The sequence below is a fragment of the Dryobates pubescens genome, chromosome 21, assembly GCF_014839835.1.
Source record: "Dryobates pubescens isolate bDryPub1 chromosome 21, bDryPub1.pri, whole genome shotgun sequence".
In the NCBI taxonomy this organism is placed as follows: Eukaryota; Metazoa; Chordata; class Aves; order Piciformes; family Picidae; genus Dryobates; species Dryobates pubescens.
This window is the reverse complement of record NC_071632.1, coordinates 9,247,559-9,270,486: the sequence shown is the minus strand read 5'-3', so window position 1 is coordinate 9,270,486 and position 22,928 is coordinate 9,247,559. Positions and strand designations below refer to the sequence as shown.

General features: G+C 38.9%; 1 protein-coding gene across 9 annotated transcripts in view; it reads right to left on the bottom strand.

The window, feature by feature from the left end:
- The window catches only part of EPC1 (enhancer of polycomb homolog 1), a 64,332-nt gene that overhangs the window by 2,196 nt on the left and 39,208 nt on the right, over positions 1-22,928 (bottom strand). For 4 of the 9 annotated variants that reach the window (XM_054171202.1, XM_054171204.1, XM_054171198.1 and 1 more), the window contains 14 exons: positions 20,527-20,686; positions 18,703-18,848; positions 18,411-18,617; positions 18,146-18,294; positions 16,608-16,764; positions 15,512-15,688; positions 15,321-15,410; positions 15,087-15,235; positions 13,340-13,692; positions 7,632-7,715; positions 1,529-1,647; positions 1,361-1,447; positions 579-720; positions 98-464 (listed from right to left, as the gene is read on the bottom strand). In XM_054171202.1, coding sequence (XP_054027177.1) covers positions 98-464; positions 579-720; positions 1,361-1,447; positions 1,529-1,647; positions 7,632-7,715; positions 13,340-13,692; positions 15,087-15,235; positions 15,321-15,410; positions 15,512-15,688; positions 16,608-16,764; positions 18,146-18,294; positions 18,411-18,617; positions 18,703-18,848; positions 20,527-20,626 — 2,327 coding nt within the window. In that variant the 5' untranslated portion in view covers positions 20,627-20,686. Of the gene's footprint in view, positions 1-97; positions 465-578; positions 721-1,360; positions 1,480-1,528; positions 1,648-7,631; positions 7,716-13,339; positions 13,693-15,086; positions 15,236-15,320; positions 15,411-15,511; positions 15,689-16,607; positions 16,765-18,145; positions 18,295-18,410; positions 18,618-18,702; positions 18,849-20,526; positions 20,687-22,928 lie in introns of those variants that run through there. The other 5 variants (XM_054171200.1, XM_054171199.1, XM_054171201.1 and 2 more) reach the window with 5 other exon arrangements.

Sequence of the window (22,928 nt, the reverse complement as noted above, 5' to 3'; positions counted from 1 at the left end):
CTGAAGCCAGCCTGTTCTCATACAACTTTTCTTATTTGCCCTGAAGCTATTTACCAAGCCAAAGAGACTGGAAAACATGAGCAGACACAAAACCTACCTTGGTACTGCATCCACCGAGGATGAAGCTGGGACCTTGGGCACCTGACAATTTGTTGCTGCAGCCAGCTTTAAGGCAGACGATGGAACAGCACTTAAAGTCCTAGGTATATGTCGTGCATTGAGTGTGGTTATAGAGTTTACAGTGGCAACTGATGAGGGTACAGTTAATCGAATGTTGTTCCCAATCAGGACCTGAGTTGTTGCAGAATTGGCAGCAGTTACTTGGTGACTCAGTGCACTGTGGGAACTTGAAGTCTGCGTTATATTTGAAGGCTGTAACAAGGCTGAACCTGCTGTTGGTGATGAACTTGTATGGACAAGTGCTGTAGGTGTAGTACTACTGAGGTGTAAGCCCTTGTACACTCCTGCAAAAGAGAAACAAAACAATAAACTCATTTTTCAGAACATTCAACTACAGACAGCTCTATCTCCATTGTAAAAAATCAAGAGACAATAAATGCTGACAAACAGCTGTATACCTGAGGCTTGAAGAATGCCATTCACCCCAATTCCAAGCACCACATCATCCTTCATTTTGAATCCCATCAGTTGTTCTGATGTAACCAAAGCTGAAGCAGCAAATTGAGCACTAACAGAATCCAGTGTCTTGGAAACAAAACCCTAAAAGAACAATGGTGGCAAATGTATGTAATTGAGGTTTCCAAAGGTCAGCACTCTTCCCATTTTAAAGTTACACAAACTAGTAAAGCAAAAGATAATACATGTAAATCACAACTGTGGCCCAGTCATTCTCTCAGACCAAACTGCCAGTATTTGGTACAACCAGTTAAAATCCAAACTGTGATTTATTTTTTCCATGCACTTCTAGCTCCATTGTAACAACAGAGAAGAAAATCCCCATCGCTATTTAATGTACAAGAGAAACTTCTTCCCTAATTCGTTTCACAGGCCAACTTGTTTGCATGAAACTCCAAACCCAGTTCACAGACTCAGAGGTTCAGATTGCTAACAACTTCTGAACCTTTGTGTGTCCATCAGCACTGCCATAACCACATGTTTATTAGCACCAGACAGTTCCACAGCTGCATGGAGGATACATTTAGGAGTTAGCTTTAGCTATTAACTAAAAATCCTGCTCTAAAAATCCCCCACTACCAAGAGGATAATGACATGGCTGGAGAGCTCTGCAATTCATATTTTCAAGGCTTTGACATGTTCATTATTTGACTGACAAATCTTTTTTGTTTGTTTTGTTTTTGTTTTGTTAAGAGGGAGCAGAGGCAATGCCTGCCACACTCACCTGCAGTGTCCCTTCTAAACACTTTACAGAATGGCTATGATGTAGATTCAGGCGAAAGCCACTTTCCTGTTGGTTAGTTTCAAGGTTCTATGGCAACAGTTGACAATTAGAGATGAACCCTGGTGGGAAACAATGAGGGATAAATCATAGCACAGACAAATCCCTCACCTGTGATGTGTTGGCAGAGGAATTATTATTTGCTTGCTGTTGATGAATTTGTGCAAGCTGCTGTTTCTGCATTAGTGCCAGTTGCTGTTGATGCTGCTGGTATTGTTCGGCTGTAAATGCTGAACAAAATATAAAACGAGAAAATACTACATCAAAACACGTAGCTCTTGTGTATAGAAACACATCTATTTTATAATCCTAAGAATAAATAAGTAAATAGGAGTAATCATACACCACAGCAAGTTCTTAAGAGCCTCAAAGCACCTTTATGGCCAAAAGGCCACCATCCTCCTAGAAACTTTTGCTCAAATTAAGCCCTCCCTTTTTTAAGCTCGCTTTAGTATACAGGCTTTAACTGCTTAAGATACCAAGGAGAGGGGGAGGAGGGAAGCAGAACACAGTCAAACCCACCAAAAATCCCCTGAGTAAAAAGAAGTAACAGGTAGAAATGGCATCACTGTTGTCACTTTGTGAAACTCCAGTATCTCCACTATTGGTTTATACACAAAGCTTGGGAGCTGCATGCTCCCAGCCCTCTCTACACAGAAAGTGTTTCAAAGGCAGTGAGTACCTACAACTAAAATTTGGTTTAGTTTAAAATTTTAAATGGGGTATGCTTAGAACTGTGCAAGCTATCCAGTACAGTATTTAAGTTGGTTTTACTCACACATGCACAAACAACCCCATCACTATGGAACTGGATAGAACTACATCTTTCTCTCAAATCTTTGCAAGGTGACCACAATGCACACCCCCTCCATTGGAGTCTCACCCAGATACCCCACCAGCAGAAAATTGATACAACCCAGTGCTCTTCCCACAGATTCACAATGGGAAGCCTTGTTCAAGCAACATCATTCATTAACTTTGTAAAGTTTTTTGTGTGTGTTGTGGGGGTTTGGCTTTTTTTGCTGGATTTTTTTTTAATAACCATACCCACACAAAACAAAGAGAAGTATTACATTTCCAAAATGCTTTGCAGTGGGGTTGAACTCTATGATCTCTGTAAGTCCCTTCCAACACCTAACATTCTATGATTCATAGCATTCTATGAAAGCAGCCTCAGTTTTCAATTTCAAACTGAATCAAGGCTGGAATGTGATTTCCCCCTTGCAAGTTTGGCCAAGGATGCACCTCCTTTCAGATTTTCCCTTCAGTTTTATCTTCAGGTGCTCCCAAATAAGTGCTGTACAGAATATCTGTACTTCCAGAATGATTGCCTGAAGAAATAAAAATCAATCTGTTTCTATGCAAACTAGAATCACCTCCTGCTTCTGGAGAAAAAATTCTGAAGTGTACCTTACCTTACAAGTCTGTACAAAGCTGTACAAGTGGCTAACCAAAGTAAGAATTGCTATTTGGAAAACTCAAGAGTAAGCTGCTGAGCATGCATTTCTCCAGTCTACTTACGATCATTTAATTTGCGGGGGGGGGGGCTAAAACATTGTTCCAAATCTTTTTGATGAAGTGGAAATAGTACTCAATTATTGCCAGCACTTTGTTATCTCAGAACTTGAAATTAGAATTTTTTTTTTTTCAGCAATTAAGCTTTTTTTTCTTTTTAAGTAGCATTCTTTAGCAAGTAGGGATGTGACACTTGTTTTGTGTTGCTCTAAGTGGCAAATTACTTCCCAATACTCTTACACTTAAATTTTACTTGAACTTGCTTCATTTCTTCAGTCTTTTAAAGTTATTCCTAGGGAAATAGATTAGTAGTAACACCATTCATAAATGCCCTTACTAAAAAAACAAAAAGACAAAAACTACAATTCAGGAGCTAGCTGCTTTAATTTTAATTCTATTTTATATAAACTAAAAGCCCACGATATTAGGGTTTTGTTGTTGTTGTCACCAAACACAGAAGTTAGAACAAGAAAGCTTTAGCACATAAAGATTAGCTTGTAGGAAGCTCAGAAGGAAGCAGCAAAGGAGAAAAAAAAATGGATTCACTGTTCTGGTACTGATAGATATTTAATTTATATACACCAGTTAGTAGTGACTTCATTAAATGGGTTTTTTTTACCCGCCGCCCCTAAAACACAGACGTGGTATGGTTTATCCAGCACAGTGCCAACAATGCTGATGGTCCCTGTAAATAGACTGCTTAGGAATAGGTTGTGTAAGGGATGCAAATAAAGACAACTCACAGGTTGGCCAAGAGGAAAACGGGCAAAAAAGGCTATGTTAAACCACCACCTCTGACTGAATTAAGATTAAGATGTCCAGTGGGGTAACTGTCTCACTTTTGTCCCCTTCAGTTTTCAAGTCTTTAGTACACTTTTTTTATTTTAACCATGAGTTTAAGTACAATCAACCTATGTTGCTTTGACCAGTTCCCAAGAACTGTTTTCTTTTGGCAAATCAGTAGTTTATACTTAGCATAGTTTCAGGTGCTCACCACTCTTTCTGTAAGCAACCTTGAGAACAACTGTATTTTTCAATTGCACTTCAGGATGTTTTGCTTTAAGTAGCCTGCGACCCTTACAGCTGAAAGTTTCCCACCACTAGAAAGGTTATAAAGCTGTCAAAGCAAGCAAATCACAGCAGAGCCCCACTATGACCATCACCCTCATCTACATTCACACTGCTGCTCTTACTTCTGCTCAAATATCTAAACAGTTACATGTATCACCTTGGAAATGCAATAGAAATGGTTGTTTACCTGTCCTGTCTAAAAAAGGCACTCAACTTCATTCATGGTTTTCAGCTTATCTTAAAACATTCAGGACATTTCTGCTGCTTCTTTTATTAACATTAAAAGTCCACTAAACATTTCAAAACACAATTTACAACACTAGCAGAGATTCACTGTGAGATTCTGAATTAATGAGTCGCACCCAGTTTAGAAACACAACCCTGTGCATAAAGGACTGTGACAAACTAAACCAGTATGATTTATACTCATGTCCCATTCCACTGCATATCCAGATGTGCTCCTGTACCCAAAGAAGTTACAGACGATAGCTCATAAGCTAGCTCTTCCCTCTCCCATGCTAAAGTAGTACTACAGTGAAGGTTTTATTGAAAACATCACTGCTACTGAGAACTATGCAAACCAAAAGGCATCATGCAAGTGAGGCGAGCATATTTTACTCCACTTCTAACTCAATGTTCTGCTCACCAACACTGTCAGTGGGCTTCCTCCCCTCCTGCTCTATACAGTCTATACTACACTTCAACTGAGAACAGAAGACTGAGATACATTGCTCCTGAAATGAGCACTCCCACACACAAAAAATGCTGTACATACTCCACATTAAAGTACTCCATCCTATTTAACTTTACATGCTCTATTGTGACAGGAGTTGAAGAAGGCCTTCTGAGGAAATCAAGAGGTATGGCTCAGCAGAGTGCTGTGCCTCTACATCTACAGGCGCAGTCCTAAACTTCTCAGAGCTATTCTAAGTTCATTGTCCTTTTTAAAAAAGCAATTCAGAAGCAGAATGCATTCTAGACTGTAAGAAGGTACCTACTATTCATTATGTGGCTTGCAGAAAATAGTGTTTACTGGCCTGCAAAGCCAGATGCAACTACACAGATGTGAAGCTTAGTAACTTGCTACCACCATGTTGTCTAAAAATACAGTGACAGTGTGCCCAAGAATCTCCTTCCAGAATTTTTAATACTGCTTCTTGTTTTTATTCTAAAGAAGACAAAGGACACAGCTGAAAATCTTTCATCTGGATCAGAGAAAGAAGATAAATAAAGAACTACCAAAATTGAATAATTTTGTGTGTCATGCATTGGTCTTTAGCTGCCTGAAAAAAAGCTGCATGCAAGAAGCAAGCCTAGACCTTTTCTGCACCATGTTTCTGGCAACTCAGAAGAGTATTGCTACACAAAGTTCCACATTCCTGCTATTTCTGGAGACCTTCAAGGCTTTAAAGAGAATTAGTAAAGCAACAGACAAGGGAACAACAGCATCTAGTGGACAAAATGTAACATTCAATGACTGAAGACAACACAGGACATTTCAGAACAGATTCTTGCTTCATCAACCCTAGACAGGACTGCAGTGCTTATAGACTCCTGTCAACCAGCACGCTGGGGCCATTTAGTACTACAGAATTTACTGAATTGGACAGTGGCAGAGCAGCCAGCTTTGTTCACTACACAGAATCCAACAGGGGATGGAGGTGGCAGTATCTCAACCACACTGCTGCTAGGCTACAGATAAGAACACTGTCATTTCAGAAGGTCTCAGCTGTCTTTCACAGCTAACAACTGTACTTTCCCCCAGAACTTCTATACACTTTTCAAGAAACTTTCAGTAATTTGTGCAAGGCTCCTGACTCCTTAAGTTAACCTAACCCAAACCCTTTCCTAACCTTAAACATTAGGAACCTTCAAGGCACATCCCTACCTGGAATTATCCACATCAAGATGGTTGCAGAAGATGAGTAGCTCAGGTTTTACTCAGAGACTAGGCTACATGAATGCTTCTTGCTTGCTTGTTTGCAGCATACTGGTTTGAAACAGAACAATTAGAACTCAGTATGCTTTTGGATTGTTTCTGGTAGAATGCTCACTAAAGCTGTAACATTTCAGTGGAGATAACCTTCAGGATTTTAAGTTAGTCCATCATGTTATACTGTTAGCCCCTGCATTTAACAGCTTGGCACTGCACACACAGCTATTCTGCAGCTGTATTAAAGCTATACTTGGGCAGCAAGTAAGAGCAATGTTTTCTGGCTCACGTACTGCAAAGTGATTGGAAGTTAGGAGAAGCAGCTTCACAAGTTTGCACCTATGAATACAAGGAAAGAAACACACTATGTTACTGAGACTGAGTGACAGGATAAATGACTGCTTAGTATCTGCTTTTTAACACAACACTACACTAAGAATGCTTTCCTACAATCATTTACATAGCTATAAGCAAGATGTTTGTAATCTCTGGGATAATCACACATCAATCTTTTGCTCACTGAATAAAATCTTGCTATTAGATGATTCTGTTTACCTATCTATCATTGTGTAGGATGCTGATACTCCACAGGCATTTTCTGAAGCACAAAGTTATACTGTCAATAGACCTCTCAGCATTTCTCAGTGGTTTTATACTGCAATATAAACCTATTTTTACAGTGCTAACTAGTTTTAGCACAGCATTTAATGTATACTGGCCTTAGAATGCTTAGCTTTTCTGAAAATACAAGTCCTTCCTAGAAGTGGCTCAGAGCAGTGAGCTGAAGAGCTAGCTGCAGCACTTGTACTAACAGGTTAAGTTTTTGAATGGTGAACAGTCAGAGCCTCCCTCCTGACTACTGCTCCAAGTTTTGCTGCAAGGTGACTTAGTAGTTACTACTCTCCACATTTCCCTAGAAACCAGGAACCTCATCCTGAAAAGCAGGAAGTGCACATGTAAACTCTTGGTCCCTCTACTGGCATTCCTTCTGATTTCTTGACTGGAAGATGTTCACTGGGTTTGCCAGGGAAACTGAGCAAGCTTTGTGTGAATACAATGAGCTATTCAAGTTAAGTTGGTTTTGCTGTTTTAATAAAGTTTAAATTTTAATATTGAGAGACTTAAACAGCTTAATTAAACCTCTCAGCAAGTGCTTCAGTCCTGTCAAAACATCTGAAGAGAGGAGTATTAATTAGAGTAACTTCAAAAAGCAGTTGCTTCCTAACACCAAGTTATGTATCTGTTCTCACAAGGAGAAATGTTATTTCAGTAGGAAGACTGAAGCATCAAGATTATATTGGGTTCAACAAATCTCTAAAAATCCATTCAGAGTACTGGATTCCCTGATCCTTCCAGCCAAGGTGATGGCCAGTAAAAAGGCAGTTTTGATAAGGTAACAAGATAGATCACACAACTAAAGCTTCCAATTGAGAAATCCCATCAAGTACAGAACTGCTGAAGCATGTGAAAGGGTGACATGACAGATCAGCTTACAATGTTTTCTTAAAGGAAATAAGAGCATCACATCCCTGCTGTATACCACAACAGTCAGTGGCCACTAATGCCAAGTGCATGCAAAGCAAACATCAGCCACAATACTAAGTAATCCAGAATACCCCATCTCTGTCTCATGAGAGCTGTTATCTGGTTTACATTGCCTGGTTAAAGATTTTCTACTGTACAGCAAGTTCTCACCAGTGAGTTCAGAAGATTGGAGAGACTTAGAGCCATCAGTGTGATTTAGCATTTGATGCACCAGGCCCAAAGATGTTTCACTTTCTGAAAAGAAGTTCAAGATTGAGTTTACTTAAACATACCATTATTAGAGACTATGAGAACATGAATCATTACACCCTTATTATTACTACAACAGCCTTATACTTCAGCCCAACAGAACTTAAGTGCAAAATTCCTAACAGCAGAACTCCGGACTGAGAAGTCATGGACTAGCTAAAAGATCTATGCATGTACTCCCTACTTGGTAGTGGAAGAAAAACAGGCAGGAAATAAACTAATGAAGATTTTCACTAGACACTGAATGGTGGCTAGAAATGCTTGCTATACATTTATACTTGTCTGCCCACCATTCTTAATATCAATTTCCACCAAAATGTCAGAGGCCATGTGGGGTGCAGTTTACTCCACCGTTACAATTACGGCTGTATCTGTATGGGATGCAAAGTGTAACAGTTCACACCAGCCCAAAGATCCAGCACTTTGGAGCAAGGTAGAACTCCAAATGGACTGAAGCTGAATTAGAAAATCCAGTGTAACTACAAAGCCTCCAGAGGTGTTCAGATGTTTTAGTATTTACTCTTTCTTCGTCTCCAGTCACATTTCCCTGACTAAAGGGGCCTTTTAAGATTCTCTCCTTCAACTAAGCCTAGAGCAGGCTATAGACATGTTACTCTCAAGGCCAATGCTGCTTCAACTAGGATCTCAACATCTCAGCCACAGGTGAGCCAATGACAGCCGGTAATGGCCCTGACAAATGTCAGTACTTCCCATGATGAGGTTTATCTGACAATATGAAAATAAGCATTTGGGAAAGGGAAACAAGTAAAATACACAGGAGTGTTGACACTATGACAGGTAGATAAATAAAGAGGTCTAAACAAAACCCAGTGATGGCATGAAAGCAATGAAAAGGTAGGACAAGTCCTTTTAATCTGGTGCAAGGAATTGCCATAAGGATTGAGGACGTTCTTCCTGCTTCTTCCCAGGAAAAAAATGCCTGAAGATAGGTGTTAAGTATTCTTGATGAGAACACAAAAAAATAGTATAGATCTCTCAAGGAACATGACAAATTTGGAAATGGAAATGCTTAACATACATTTGGGAAGTAGAAGCCTGGCTCACAATCCTGATAGATAACCAAGTGTGCAAACTTGCTTTTAAAAATCAGATTAAGAGATACAAAACCCCAAAAGAATCCAAGTTTACTGGGCAAAACTTATTTCTAAGGAATTTGTGCAGAAGTAGTACAGCACAACTTGCAGCACATCATCTCAACCTCTAGTCCACAACAAAACACAAGGTAAACTGCTCTGTTCCAGATGCCTGCAGTTTTTCCACATACAGTAAGGTCTACAATATCAAGCATCACAACTCTTACAAATTTCAGCAGGGCTTCTGCCAGAATACTTAATGCTTGTTCCCAAAGGAAGGATTATACATTTCATGAGTGAACTCTAGTTAACTGCTAGCTTCTTTAGTCTTGACAGCTTGTATACTTTCTTTTTGAAGTGACCCATCTTCCGGATGAAAAAGTCAGAAGGTTGCCTGATCTTACTGCAGAACCTGGGAACCAGTGCTCAAATGTTTCACTAGTGACTGGTATCCCTGGTCTGCCTCCTGAACATCAGGCTGCAACAGAGTTACACAGGTTGCATAGTTTTAAAGCCCCAATCTTTTGGTTGCTAGATACAAGCTTTCAAAAATAGTAATGTAACATCAAGAAAGCAGAGTCCCTCTATGGTATGATGCAGTTCAAAGACTACCAGGCAGAAGCAGATGACTCAAGGAAGATTAAATTCCTGGGACACAAATACTTCAGCTGAATACTCATTCCTACTGTACATTCTAGACTTAAGCTCTACCTCTGAAGATCATGATATAGAAACCTGATGAGATTGGCAGCAATACAGGCTCCTTTGCTGAAGTAATTTTGCAGCATGTTGACAGTGAATAGCTTCCCCCCTGAACAACTTACGCCTCCACAAGAATCATCCTTTCACCCTCATCTGCTTTGTAGTGGTGTTCTGTAAAACATATGTCTGAAGATCACCAGATTGGGTCTCTTTGCAAGAAGACAAAAGCTACTTAGGAATCACCCTCTTCAAAAGTGATGGTAGTTTTCTTGGCCTCTTGATCCTGCCAAAGCCTATCCTTTGGCATATGACAAATCCAGTACAAGCCTTGCTATAAGAAAATTTTAAGGGATTCTTTAACGTTTTTGTTAGTGTTTATTTTTGGTTGATTAACAGAAGACTTGATATGCCATCTTAACTTTATGCCTGTGCCAGCTGTGTTTTGGCTAAGATAATTTTATTGCCAGTAGCTTGTATGGGGCAATGCTACAGATTTGGGCTGAAAAGCATTTGGTAACACCAGGATGTTTGTTATTCATGAGCAGTACTTACTCCAAAGCCTCAAGAGCTTTTCTGCTTCTCACATCACCCTGCCAGCAAGTAGGCTGGATGTGCACAAGAAGCTGGAAAGGGACACAGAGAGGGGGACAGCTGACCCTAACTGACTGAAAGGGTATGTGTTCAAGAGGGGATTGGATGTGGCACTTGGTGCCATGGTTTAGTCATGAGATCTGTGGTGACAGATTGGACTTGATGATCTTTGAGGTCACTTCCAACCCTGGTGATTCTGTGATATTCCATACTGTATGATGTCATGCTCGGCATAGAAAGCTGGGGAAGGAGGAGGAAAAGATGGTGACATTCAGAGTGATGGCATTTCTCTCCTCAAGTTAGAGTTGTGTGTGCCCTGCTTTCCTGGAGATGGCTGAACACCTGTCTGCCAGTGGAAGTAATGAATGAATTCCTTGTTTTACTTTACTGACTGAATGGTCTTTACCTCAACTCCCCTTTCCTCTTTCAATTCTCTCTCATATCCCACTGGGGGGAGCAAGTGAGCGGCTGTGAGGGCTGAACTAGCTGGGGTTAAGCCAGGACACACGCAGACCAGACTTGAAAAGCAAGGTTTCCACAACAGTATTTCCATGTCAGCAGTACATTGTCTGGATCATTCAAGCAAGGTGGAAAAAGCTCAAGACTTCCCTGAAGTTCTTTAATATAGAAAGAGACAAAACTTATCATGTAGTGGTGTACAGTAACAACCTCTGTGGGCCACTACTGAATCTGAATAAGCTTCATCCGAAAGGCAAGCCATGTAGTTTGACTACAACTCACAGCAGCAGTGAAAAGACAAAAGAATTTTTGTAAAGAGAGATGCATCAATAATAGTTCCCTGGTAAAAAGCCCTACTGCCACTTTAAAAGTGGTAAAAGGCTATGAGAAACTGAGAAAACATACAACACACACCTAAAGCCTTAAAGGCAGCCAAGAAAGAGAAACAGGAACTCTCTACAGGCTTCTAAGTCTGCACTAGTGACTATTAGAAAAGATTTAGTACAGATGTTGGATACCTGATGCTCTTTACAATACTTGCTGCAGAAACTAAGACAACTCAGCAGCTTCAGCCCCAAGTGACATGCACCTCATAGAGAACACATACAAACACCTGTGATCTGTGAAACATATCTTAAAGCATCCTTTAAAATACTGGATAAACCAGACCAGTAGGAAACAGAACAGCACCAAGATGAACTAGACCCCATGGTCCTTACAAACACCTAAGCAGACCATCATTACATCACACACACAAACTCACAGAACTCCAATGCTACAAGAATCCCAATTAACATTAAAAGACAATTATATGAGTATAATCTACCTGGTTATATTAATAACAAGTGGCTATCCAAAGACCTTGCTAACTAATTTAAAGCATAGCTATGAATTTAGACACAGTTATAATTTTTTGAGTTATTTCATTGCTAGATCAAACCCTAATAGAAATTACCTGAACTCCTCAACTTTTAAATATGGAAAAGCTAGGAAGGCTGACTAGCATATTTACACAGATGATAAACCACCTGCACAGAATTCTTTACAGGCACAAATTAACACAATATACAAGATAATTGTTATTATTTTCCCAATGGTTTCAAACTACAACCACACAATGAAAACCTTGTACAGGACTCATCATCTTAATAAATAATTGAAATTTTAAGTTTAATTCTTGAATGGAAGTAGATAAATATTTTAATCATCTTTTTAAGGAAGAAAGATTCTATAGGAGTGTGCATATTTCTACACATATGCTTTAAACCTCAATTTAAACAGGCAATTTTTCAAGTAATTGTGGATTTCAGAGGTAATGTTTTTGTCCACTGCTACTTTACAGTGCATTTATGTAATCTGTTCATCACACATTAGTTTTGTTTTCACACTAATAACCTGACTGCCATTTTACCACAGTTTATACTCCAGGCACTAGACAGATGATACTGTCCTCTAGACTTGGTGTACTGATTGAAAGAGCAGATTGGTTTACTGTCAGGTTTATGTTGCAGGAGCAGAGTTTAAACACCAAAAGCTCCACTTGGATCACAAATAAGAACCAACATCAGTTTTAGCCCTAATACATTTTCAGCAAGGAGAGTCATAAAAGAGAAAGACAGGAAGACAGGGGTGAGGAGTACAAAAACTGGTCACTATGACTAAAAAATGCAAGGAGGAAGAATTTTCAGAGAAAAACCCAACAGCTGGTGCAGGAAGAAAAAAATATATTAGAAAAGAGGAAGATTAAAGTAATCTGATACCAAGGTAAAATTCTTTGTTTCAGCAAAGCTCCAAAACATCCCACACTTCAGGGAGTTTGTAAGATATGTAGATGTAGCTCTCCCCACCCCACTCCTACTTCATACCCAGGTTTCCTAATTCATTTCTGAAGTCATTAATTCAAAATGGCATGGAACACATGATTCTAGAGACTCCTTACAAAATGGTGAACTTTTAAGTTACTTTTTTTGTTTAAAAAAAAAAAAAAAATCTACATTGCCTCACTTTCTATAAAAAGATGACATTATATGTACCAACTGATCAGAATTCCAGAGTTAAGTTAGATTCCAACTACATAAATACCAATCTCACAATGTGAGGAACCCAATATAAAGGGAGATGCTATCCAGTAACATTCCAATCAGAACAATTAACAGCGCGTGAAATTTCCGTAGAGTCAGGTCCTCACTTCTGCAATTCAGGTTCTATGAGATGCAATCTGCCACTTGCTGACAAGGTGTAGAGGTGATTAGAGCAAGAGTTTTGCCAACCACGAGCAGATGCATCGGTAGGGATGAGCTGGGTATTTTTGGGATGGGAAATGGCATTTAATTTCATGTAAGTTCACGTAAGAATTCTTATCATGCTGGGACCTGAAATGCAAACATTTTAACTAGAAATTTCCCATCACCCCACCTTGCACTAGGAAAAAAAATTAGAATACATTGTTTCTATTAACCTATCAACACATTTTTAATTAAAAAAAAAATAAAGTCATCAGTGTCAACTTAAACCCTACAAAGTTGGGCTTTAAACCTTCATATTTCTAGAATTACAATTACATACCAAGGCAGGATTTATATAAATGTGTAAACCCTAATGGCTGCTAGCAAAAAATACAAACAAACATCTGGAGCAAATGATGAGGTAAAAGTGAAAATGAGCTGTTACCATCAAAGCAGACCACAGGCGACCTAATGATACTGTGAATTATCTGAGCCAAGTTTAAAACTTCTAGAAGCAAGTTTGTCAAAATAAACATACCAAAATGTGCTGAACCACTGCTACTTTTACTTTGTATAGAGGTACTGCATGTCTGGGTCCCGGGTTGTGCTGTGCCTGTTCGATTTATACCCCTGTATAATTTCCTACAGGAGAGTTCGTCATTGTCACTGTCATGCAGCGATGGTGTCCGAGGCCTAAAGTGCCGCCACCGACATGATTTGATATTGACTAGTATCTGACTGAGGTCTTTCGAGAAAGATTTGTCCGAGGTATTTGTTTCTGAGGTATTGGCAAATTGACTGATTGAAGAGTGTTGTGATGAGGAAAACATTTCCAAATCCAGCTGATGAAATGTGTTATCATAGTCCGTATGCGCTCTGTCTAGTAGCACCCTGGAAAGAGGAAAACAAGGCAGAGTTACACAGTGGCAAGAAAACACCAAAGAACTCGCCAGTTTGCCATGTGTGTGGGGGTGACAAAAGGAGAGAAAAAACTACACAGAACTGTTCTGGAACAAGCAACCTCTCCTCCTTAAACACAGAATGGAGGACTGTGTTTTACAGGAAGTGGCATGTTTCTGTTTCTCTTCACATGTATATTCTAGCTTTTACTGTTTGAAAAGCTGATGAATATAATCATGTATATATTAAGACACTGCACCAACATGTGTAACTTTGTTGGTTTATTCTTTTTTTAGGAAAAAACCCCAACCAAACAGGCTGGAAGAGAACAGTTCCACCAGAAAAAACAAACAAACAAACAAAAAAAAACAAACCAAAAACACACAAACCCAAGAGAATAAAATTGCTTAAATACCTAAAAAGTAATTCAAACGCCCTTCTAAAGTAACTCCTATTCAAAAACCTGACTCCTTCGTATATACTGAATATACCTACAAATATCCCAATGCAGCAGGGATGTCACACATTTACTGGGATTTTGCCAGGGCATTTGGAAGCTAGAGTCTTCAGCTCCCATTCTGATTTTGCTGATAAGCCAGTCTGACTTGGTACTAATCACTAATCTGAAAGCAAAATCAAACTCTCCCTTATTTTTTACTTAATACCAATGCATCATTTCCTTAAAGGCATCATACAACATTTAAGAAATAATACTTAAACAATGAAAAATTATCATTTATTTTTTCTATACTTTGGACATTTGCTTCTAAGACCAATTCCTTGGTATTTTGATGACATTTTAAGATTTAACAGTTATTGTCACTTTAAAGTATTCCTCCCAGAACTCTCCTGTACGATTGTAAGTCACCAAATATGATCCAAAGTCAGGGAAACATTTTCTGTAAAATGTCTTCAAAGAGTATTCACACCCAGCAAATTCACAACTACAGAAACCATTTAAATACAAGCCTACAAGCCATCAATCACAACTGAAAGCATACATGTATTTTCACCTCAGAACCTGAGAGTACCAGCAATAAAAACATCTAGAAACACTTGAGAAAACAGTATGAAAGTGCCTTCCACTACTGCAATGTAAAAGTGGGGATATTAATCAGCTAGGAAAACTTGTATTGAATACAGGTATTTAAAAAGTCAACTCCTCTGATGTCTCCAGTTTTGACTTTTGTTGAGTTTGGGTTTTGTCTAGGTGTTGAGGTTTTTAAATGATGTCTTAGCAATTGTTTTCCTGGATTTTGGTGGGGGTGTGGTTTTTACTTTGTTTTGCTGGGTCTTTTTTTTGTTTGGGGTTGGTTTGGTTTTCTCCTTTCTTTACAAGTATTTTACTAAATGTTTGAAACCACTGACAAGTACGCAGCACTTACCTTCCACCACGGCCGACCCGTCTTCGTGCAAACCCAATACACCGCTGGGGTACAGTGAGGGTGGTTAAGCAGTATCTGTAACGCACATCTCCTACTCTTCCCTCCTTAGGGCTACTCCATGGCCAGTTGCCAGGTTGGTCTAAATGAGGCTTAAAATAATTTTAAACAATTAAACACAAGGTTTTTCCCCACAACAATGTTCTGGTTTAGGATAGATAAGGAAATTCTACTTACAGCATAGTACTGACAGCCTGCTTTCCTACGGAAGGCGAAGGGACCATCAGGATCATTTTCTTCCTCAGCCTCCGAAGAACCAGACAAAACCTTTAAAAGAGGAATCAGGGTGCAGGAGAATAGATCAGTAAACTCATGAGTTGTACTTCTTCTCTTTCCCCAAGAGCAGCACAGAACCCTAGAGGTCCTACCTGGGAGAAAGGTTCATCATCTGAGCTAGGAAAATCATACTGATTCAAATCTTTAGCATTAAAGACCGGCAGTGCAGCAGGACCTGTCTGTTGAGGAGTAGCAGCAGCAGACGAAGGTAAGACTTTTGGCTTCTTCTCATACTTTCTTTTGGGTCTAATAACATCAGGTTTATCTTGCTATAAGAAAAAAAGCAGTATAAAATTACACACATAAGCAAATTAAACCAGGTGTTTAGGCAAGCTAAAAAGCGAACTAAATCTCTCCACCATCTTGACAGCAATACCAGGCAGTCAGTTAATTAATATCTCTATTTCTTTTCCAGTAACTGAAACATTTGCCAGACAAGATGGAGTCAAGGACTGTTTTCTCTATCTGTGATGGACAGAACACTGTGGTTAAGAAAGCAGCACTACTCCAGAGAAGTGGACTAAAATTATATACAATGATCTCCAAGAGGAATCATTTTTAGTTTCTAACACTTCAAATTAATGTTAGGGAATTACTAAATACCGATGTTTTAAAGAGAAAATAGAAGTTAGCCTTCTCAGGTACTTGGGACATACTTGACTTCACATGGTTTGGGGCAATGTGTTTAATTTTAAAGGGATTTTCTGAAATTCTAAGTATCTGAGAAACCTAACTCTTATTTTACCCTTTAAAACATGCTTAATAATATCACTGAACCACACCTAAACACAAAGAACAGCCCTCTGGATGAAAGCAACTACCTGAATTTAAAACTTGATATAGGTTCTGCCTCATTAGTACTACCTTTGTCCAATACCTAGGTAATAAATACAGTTTTGTTCAGGATATCCTAACTTCATGGACAGTATTAAAAAAAAAAGTTTGTATTCCCCAGAATAATTTATTAGCACGTGTCCTTTTGTCTGTAGTTCCTCTGTACGTACTTTATTCCTGCCCTGAGGACAGCTAGCAATCTGGCTCCAACAGAATAAAGCATTTGATTCCACCTGCAGCTTTACCAGCCTATTTTCAATTGCAAAAAGCTTCCCCCCTCCTCCCATCTTAAAATGCTGCACCTTGCATGTGCAGCAGCATGGAACTAGTAATTCTGTTACTGACACTACTCACTTTAACTTTAAATTCCTTAAGTTCCATAGCATCTTGGTGTTTAAAAGGACTGCTGTTAGTCACAGGAATGATGGGAATAGCATAGGTAGGTTTCATCGGCTGCCGCTGTGCCATGACCTCAGACACAATCTCTCCACTGTAGTCACCCAAATTATACCTGAAATCAGAATGTTTATTGTTTTCCTATTTGTTTGAACATTTACAATGTACACTTGGTAAAAAACCGTGCAACAGAGAAACACGGACTAATATTTCTAATACTTGCAACGTAGGGTAAAGGGATGTCCAAGATGACAGCAAGAAGTACAGAAAGTATTGTTCCAGGGAAGGAACTTTCATTTATTGGGGATCTTCATTGTGATGACTAATGCCAACAAAAAAATAAAAGGATAGCTAATATGATAAAACCTATAAGACATCTCCAGAAGACAATAAAAGCAGTGGAAACTATTAGGAAAGGACAAGAGAGGGTTTCCCTTCCCCCTCACTTGGAGACAGGTACCATTTTAAAAAATGTATTTATCCCCCCAAAAATTTTAAACAGTGAGGCAGAGTGCTTTATTCATCAATTCTCCCTCTTGTGTTATGAAGATACTGTGATACTGTGAAGTCATTTAACAAGCAGTTCCACTTTACATCCTGTGGAATGTGCTAAGTTGAAGTGTAGCTTTCTATTGGAGGGAGTACTAGTATTTCCTCTATTTAATACCCTATTTTCTTGAGAAAGCTACTAGAACAGATTTCTCCCCTCTATTTCTATTGAAAATGGCCAGTGTTTTAAGTAAGAGCCTGTGATAGAGAAAATACTCAATTTGTCTTCCCTAACAAGCCAGACAAAAAAAAATAATCATAAAGCTTTAAAATACTGACATTTGTTTTCCAACAGAGGTGTTTAAGCTAGTGAACTCTATTCAGGTTCTAGGTTATCAAACTGAAGAACAACTCCACATTGGAAATATGATTCTCAGTTGATTGGTAAACTGACACTTGACAAGAGCAGAGCATTTGGTTTTCAGCACAGCTGACAAACAGGATGTCAGAAGCAGCACTAGCTGGAGATGACTCAGAACAACATTTTATACTACATGAAATGCTTATCTGTTTTCTTCAAGAGGGTATTAGATGAAGCTTTGTAAAACAGGAACAAGGATAATGAGGAAACCTAAGAATGTTAATGGCCATAAAATTAGCTGGGATTTCGTTAATCTAGATATTTAACACAAATCTCCAAATTGATTTATCTGAAACTATGATCTCTCTCTTCCTGTATAAGACTGACGATGTATATGTACCTCTGAACACAGGTACACATGCAACAAAACAACGTAGATTCGTGTGATGGGTCACTTTCCCATAATAAGCAACTCCCTAACATTTGATTTGCTCTCCATAGCCATATATAAATACATGCTAACCTGCAAATTGGAAAGAGTCTAAAGCCTTATTTTAAAAAACCCTCACCATTTAATGTATTTGTGGGAACCTGAATACAAAGTAGTTTCCAAAGCACTCTGCAGCACGTTTTCAGCAAACATTACCTCTTTTCCATGATTTCCAGTGTTAAATGCAGCAACTCTCTCTTGCTTTTTTCCCTCCTCTTTATCATCTCCAGGATGGTTACTGCACGACTCAGATCGCGACGCAGCTTAAGCATCTTCTCATAAGATGCTTCATCATTTTTCCTATTCTGTAGACAAAGACATGTTCATACTACTTAGAAGAACTGTTTCTTTATATAAACTGCTTTTTGAAGAGGGGTAGAAAGAACAGAAAGAAAGCAGAGGGAAGCATTGATATACTTACTTTTCGTGTCTGCATCTTTTCTGTTCGTCTTCTAAAAGCAACATAAGGGTCATTTGTGCTGGAACCATCTCGCTTCTCCTGTTTCACTGCTGGGATAAGAGAGGGACCTCGACAGTTTTTCCTCTTTTTAATCCAGTACTCATACACTTCTCTGATCAATTCATCATCTTCTTTCAGCAACAGCTTGGCCTCTTGCAGGCTGACTGGCTAAATGTAAAACCCAGCATGTCACTTTCACACAGCAATATATAGAGTGCTTATTTCAAATTCTTTATTCAAAGCACCGTTGTACCTGCTGCCCGCTGCCCTTTTCTAGTCTGTCTATCATCTCCTCAAATTGCAAAGGAGAGATGTCCATTCTTTTCTTCAACTTATTCACAAAGATCTCATCTTCCGAATCCAAGTCATAATCCGGCTGCTCAGCATCCAAACTAAAAGCTAAACAACAAGGAAAGTTAAAGTTAGTTTCACCACAGAAATGCTTTGTTCTAATAGCAGTGCCTGGAGGACACACTGCATTCTTTTGCAGACAAAGCTAAAACTGATTTGTTTGAAATAGTATTACTTTCAAAGTGATACCCAGTTTTACCTTGGGGAAAAGAAAAAATTAAATGACACCATTAAAAGTCAGGAGTCAAAGTTGCTATCTACTTGACTATGCTTTTGTTAAACAACAGAAGCTTACCACTGGTCAAGCTAGTGGCTTTAACCCTGTTTTCAGCTGGAAATTTTTAGACTGGTCAAAATTTTCAACATTGTCTAGTATTCTGCAGTTTATTATTTTATTAGCAATAGTTACAGACTTTACCCCAAATGCACTTTAAAAGTACTTTTACAAGTGTATGCAGACCGTATTCCAATGACCTTACACACATTCTCAATATTTCCATAGGGTAGATGAATCAGACTAAACTGGCCCAACATTGTCTATTTGTGTAGCAAGGCATCTTCAACAAGTCACATTTTGCAGAACACCAACAACTGTTCTATCTTTCACAATATCCTGTGAAAATGCAGATTTCTGCCTTCAAAACAAAATCTCTCTAGTCCTCATGCTTCAAGTTGTTAAAGACACAATGCACTTCTGAGAGCACATGTGAAAAGCGTCACTTGCTTTTAACAGGTAGAATACAGCACAGCTGAAAAAAAATCACCATTTCAGCTGCTGGACCACTAGAAAAGGAGAAAAATACTGAAAAAGTGTAACCTTAATATCATCATGAAAGACTTTTACTATTTAGCTCTTCATTTGCTTAGAAGCAGAGCAACTTCCTCTAATCTACCTGATCCTGTCCCTGCTCATTGTAAAGGGGCTGAACTAGATGACCTCTAGAAGTCCCTCCCAACCCCAATTATTCTGTGACTAATACTTAAAACCATTACTGAAGCTCAAACTGATATAGAAGTTTAACATTTAACTGAAATTAATTAGGCAAGAGATCATCCATTTACATAGCACAGATGCTACTTTTTTTAATTCTAACTACGCCATCCAACAGAATTCTGCAACAGATTATAACCTTTGAAAACATCATAAAAATATCTGAAATGATGTGGTGCTCACATCAAGGGTCATACCCATACAGAATTGCCGCTATCTTCTAACAAAAACAAAACCCCAACACAATCTCAAGCCATCCATCACCTCAAAACACAGTATTCTGCATCTTTCGGATGTGGAATACTTCCATCCAAGCACACTCAAATGCTCCTTCTACTGTCATTTCTTCTTGGCTTCCAAATCCATTCTGTCATTTTACCTTGGTAAAGCTTCAGGGGACAGGCATTCCGTTTCTTAACTTCAAGTAGATTTGTGCCTGTCTTCGCTAATGAACCTATGTTTCCCTGCAAGCTGCAGCAACTGTGTTACAGAGGGCAGCCACAGGCCCCTGAGGTTGCTAAGAGTAAAGTATAAACACACAGACTGAGATTCAAGAAGGGCATCTATCTACTTCTTACTGAAGAGGTATATTTAGGATTTGGTCAAGAAGAATGTATTCCTTTACATGTGGGAAAAAAACAATTCTCAGGAGTACTCAATAGACATTAATGTCTTAGATTATCAGCAAAACGAAGCTCTCAATGTAGACTGCAATGAATGCACTGCTTTACTTACGCTGTATGTGAATCAGCTGCTTTGGCATTTTAAATTCTCCAGGATATATCGATTCATAGTATGCAATATTACTTTCTGCTTCTGGGACCGGTATAACCATGTTATCCCTCTTCTCTCCATACACTTGTTGTGCTGAGATAGCTCGCTGGAGATGATGTTCCTACAAACACAAAACGTCAAGATGAAAAATCAGAGAAAATACTTTCAGAGCTCTGACTTTGAAGGTGAAGAAGTCTGTTTCTCTGCAAATGTTCTCATTCCAAATCCCTGAGACCAGACCCATGAAACCAGTATCACACCCTCAAAATGCACTCGATGAGCCATAAGGTTGTTCCAGTAGGTGGAGCTCTCCCTCTCACGCAAGAACACAAAACACTGGTTACTAAACTTAGCAAGTCAAGTTGCGTGTTCTTGGCACACCAAGCTAGATAAATCCATCTTTACACGTTTCTGGAGAAACACTTAAAATGGATTACACAGAAAAATTATAGCAAATGGCTGCATACAGATATTCATTCGGGTATTATTTTGTATTTGCTACAGCCATTTATTGCCAGTGATGTCAGAAGACCAGAAAGGAAGCTTGCCATCATCTCCTGCTGAAAAGAGAAGCAACTATTTTTTACCCAGACAGAATGATTCCTAAAGATATTCTTGCTTATTGCAATGTTTTCTGCAAGCCTCCTTTCCCCCCCCTACTAATCTGTCAATTAAATTTATTATTAAGTTAAAAACTGTAAGGGTGAGACTCTGCAACTGTTCTTCAAACTTAAATTACATTTGTATCTGTTACTACAATCCAAGTAGCAGGTTTCTAACATTATGAATTCTGGTAATTTTCTCTACTGAATGCTACTATTCAAATGCATGATGTTCTTCCCATGGTGCTGTCAAGCAGTATCAGCAGAGTTCATATAGCTACCAACAAAAATCCACACAGGCAGAGTGCCTATACTAAATGGGTTACTGGCAATACGGTGCAGTGTGTTTTCCATAACACCAAAGGTTATTTCTGAAGTCTCTATACTGTTCCCTCCTAGATGCTCAGTAAACCAATGGTGCATCAGTTGTGGCAGTGCAGCAATTGGTGAGACACTATAAATGAGCTGACTGAAATACTTGGAACAGGAACTGAAGTGGAAGGGTAGCCGGGATAACCGGCTTTAATGTGAAGTAAAACTGTATCAGTGTTCATCCATATGATCTTACCACATCTTTGCCTGCATGACTTATGTTTACTCCTTCAGTACAATAAAGGCAATTACCATCATCTGTCTGAACTTTAAAAGCATAAAACTTGTTCCAAAGGATAACTCTGCTGCAAAAATTCACAGGATTTTACCCTATCTTTACCTTCAAACAAGGCGCAGAAACTTGTTTCACATCTCCTCTGTTAAAAGGTTTCTTCACAAGAAATCATTACTATTGAGAACAAGGCATATAGTACAGCCCCAAGTAAAAACTTGCTGGACTGATTCTGATCCTCTAGCAGTTAAGCACAGACACATGTCATCTAGAAGGTGTGGCAGGGAATTTCTTTCTTGTATAGTACAAAATCAATTTCTTCAGTAGCTTTTACTGACACACCACTGCCAGACAAACTTGTGTAAACAGAAACAAGTCTCAATTCTGTCCCTACAGCTGTTACAGAACACAGGAATTAAGCTTTATTTCCACACACCAGAGGAGGATTCTGTGTCAGATACAGAGTAACAGACAACAGTTTCTGAACAAAAGTAAATGCTTGCTGTTTTTATAATCATATTAAGGATTCCTAGAGCATTTACCCCAAGATGTGGTTTTAATGCACACCAAAAAAAGCTTTGTTTCAGAGACAAGGGGGTTAGACACTCATATAGAATATAGAAATAGGCACTGCAAATTAGCATTAGTGTAGACTATTGGTACTAACATTTCAGAATTTAAAGATATCTTAACAACGTTCTTGAAAGAGATGCACAAATCACAGTTTTGCCTGAGCAGGGCATGCTGGTAGACCCAAGATTATAAAAGCATCTGAAGTTCCTCCACTGAAACAGGTAAATTAATCTGCTGTTTATAGCTCTTTGAATTAATTCCAAAGGATACGCCAATAAATAAAACAAAATGCTCAGACAATGCAATCTATGCTTTTCCCACCCCTGCACCAAGTTCTCACTTTGTCTGGACAGGAATCGGCAACAGTGACTTTGCCCTCAACTCCAAAATCTCAGCAGGTGGCTCAGCACACCTCTCTCCCCTAGTAACAGATATAAGCAGGTGTGATTGGTAATTCAGAAAGCACTCATTTTGAGCATTAGAGCGCATTCAATATCTGAACTAATAGCTGAACTAATCTTAGAATACATAGAATAGAATACATAGAATAAACCAGGTTGGAAGAGACCTTCAAGATCATCGCG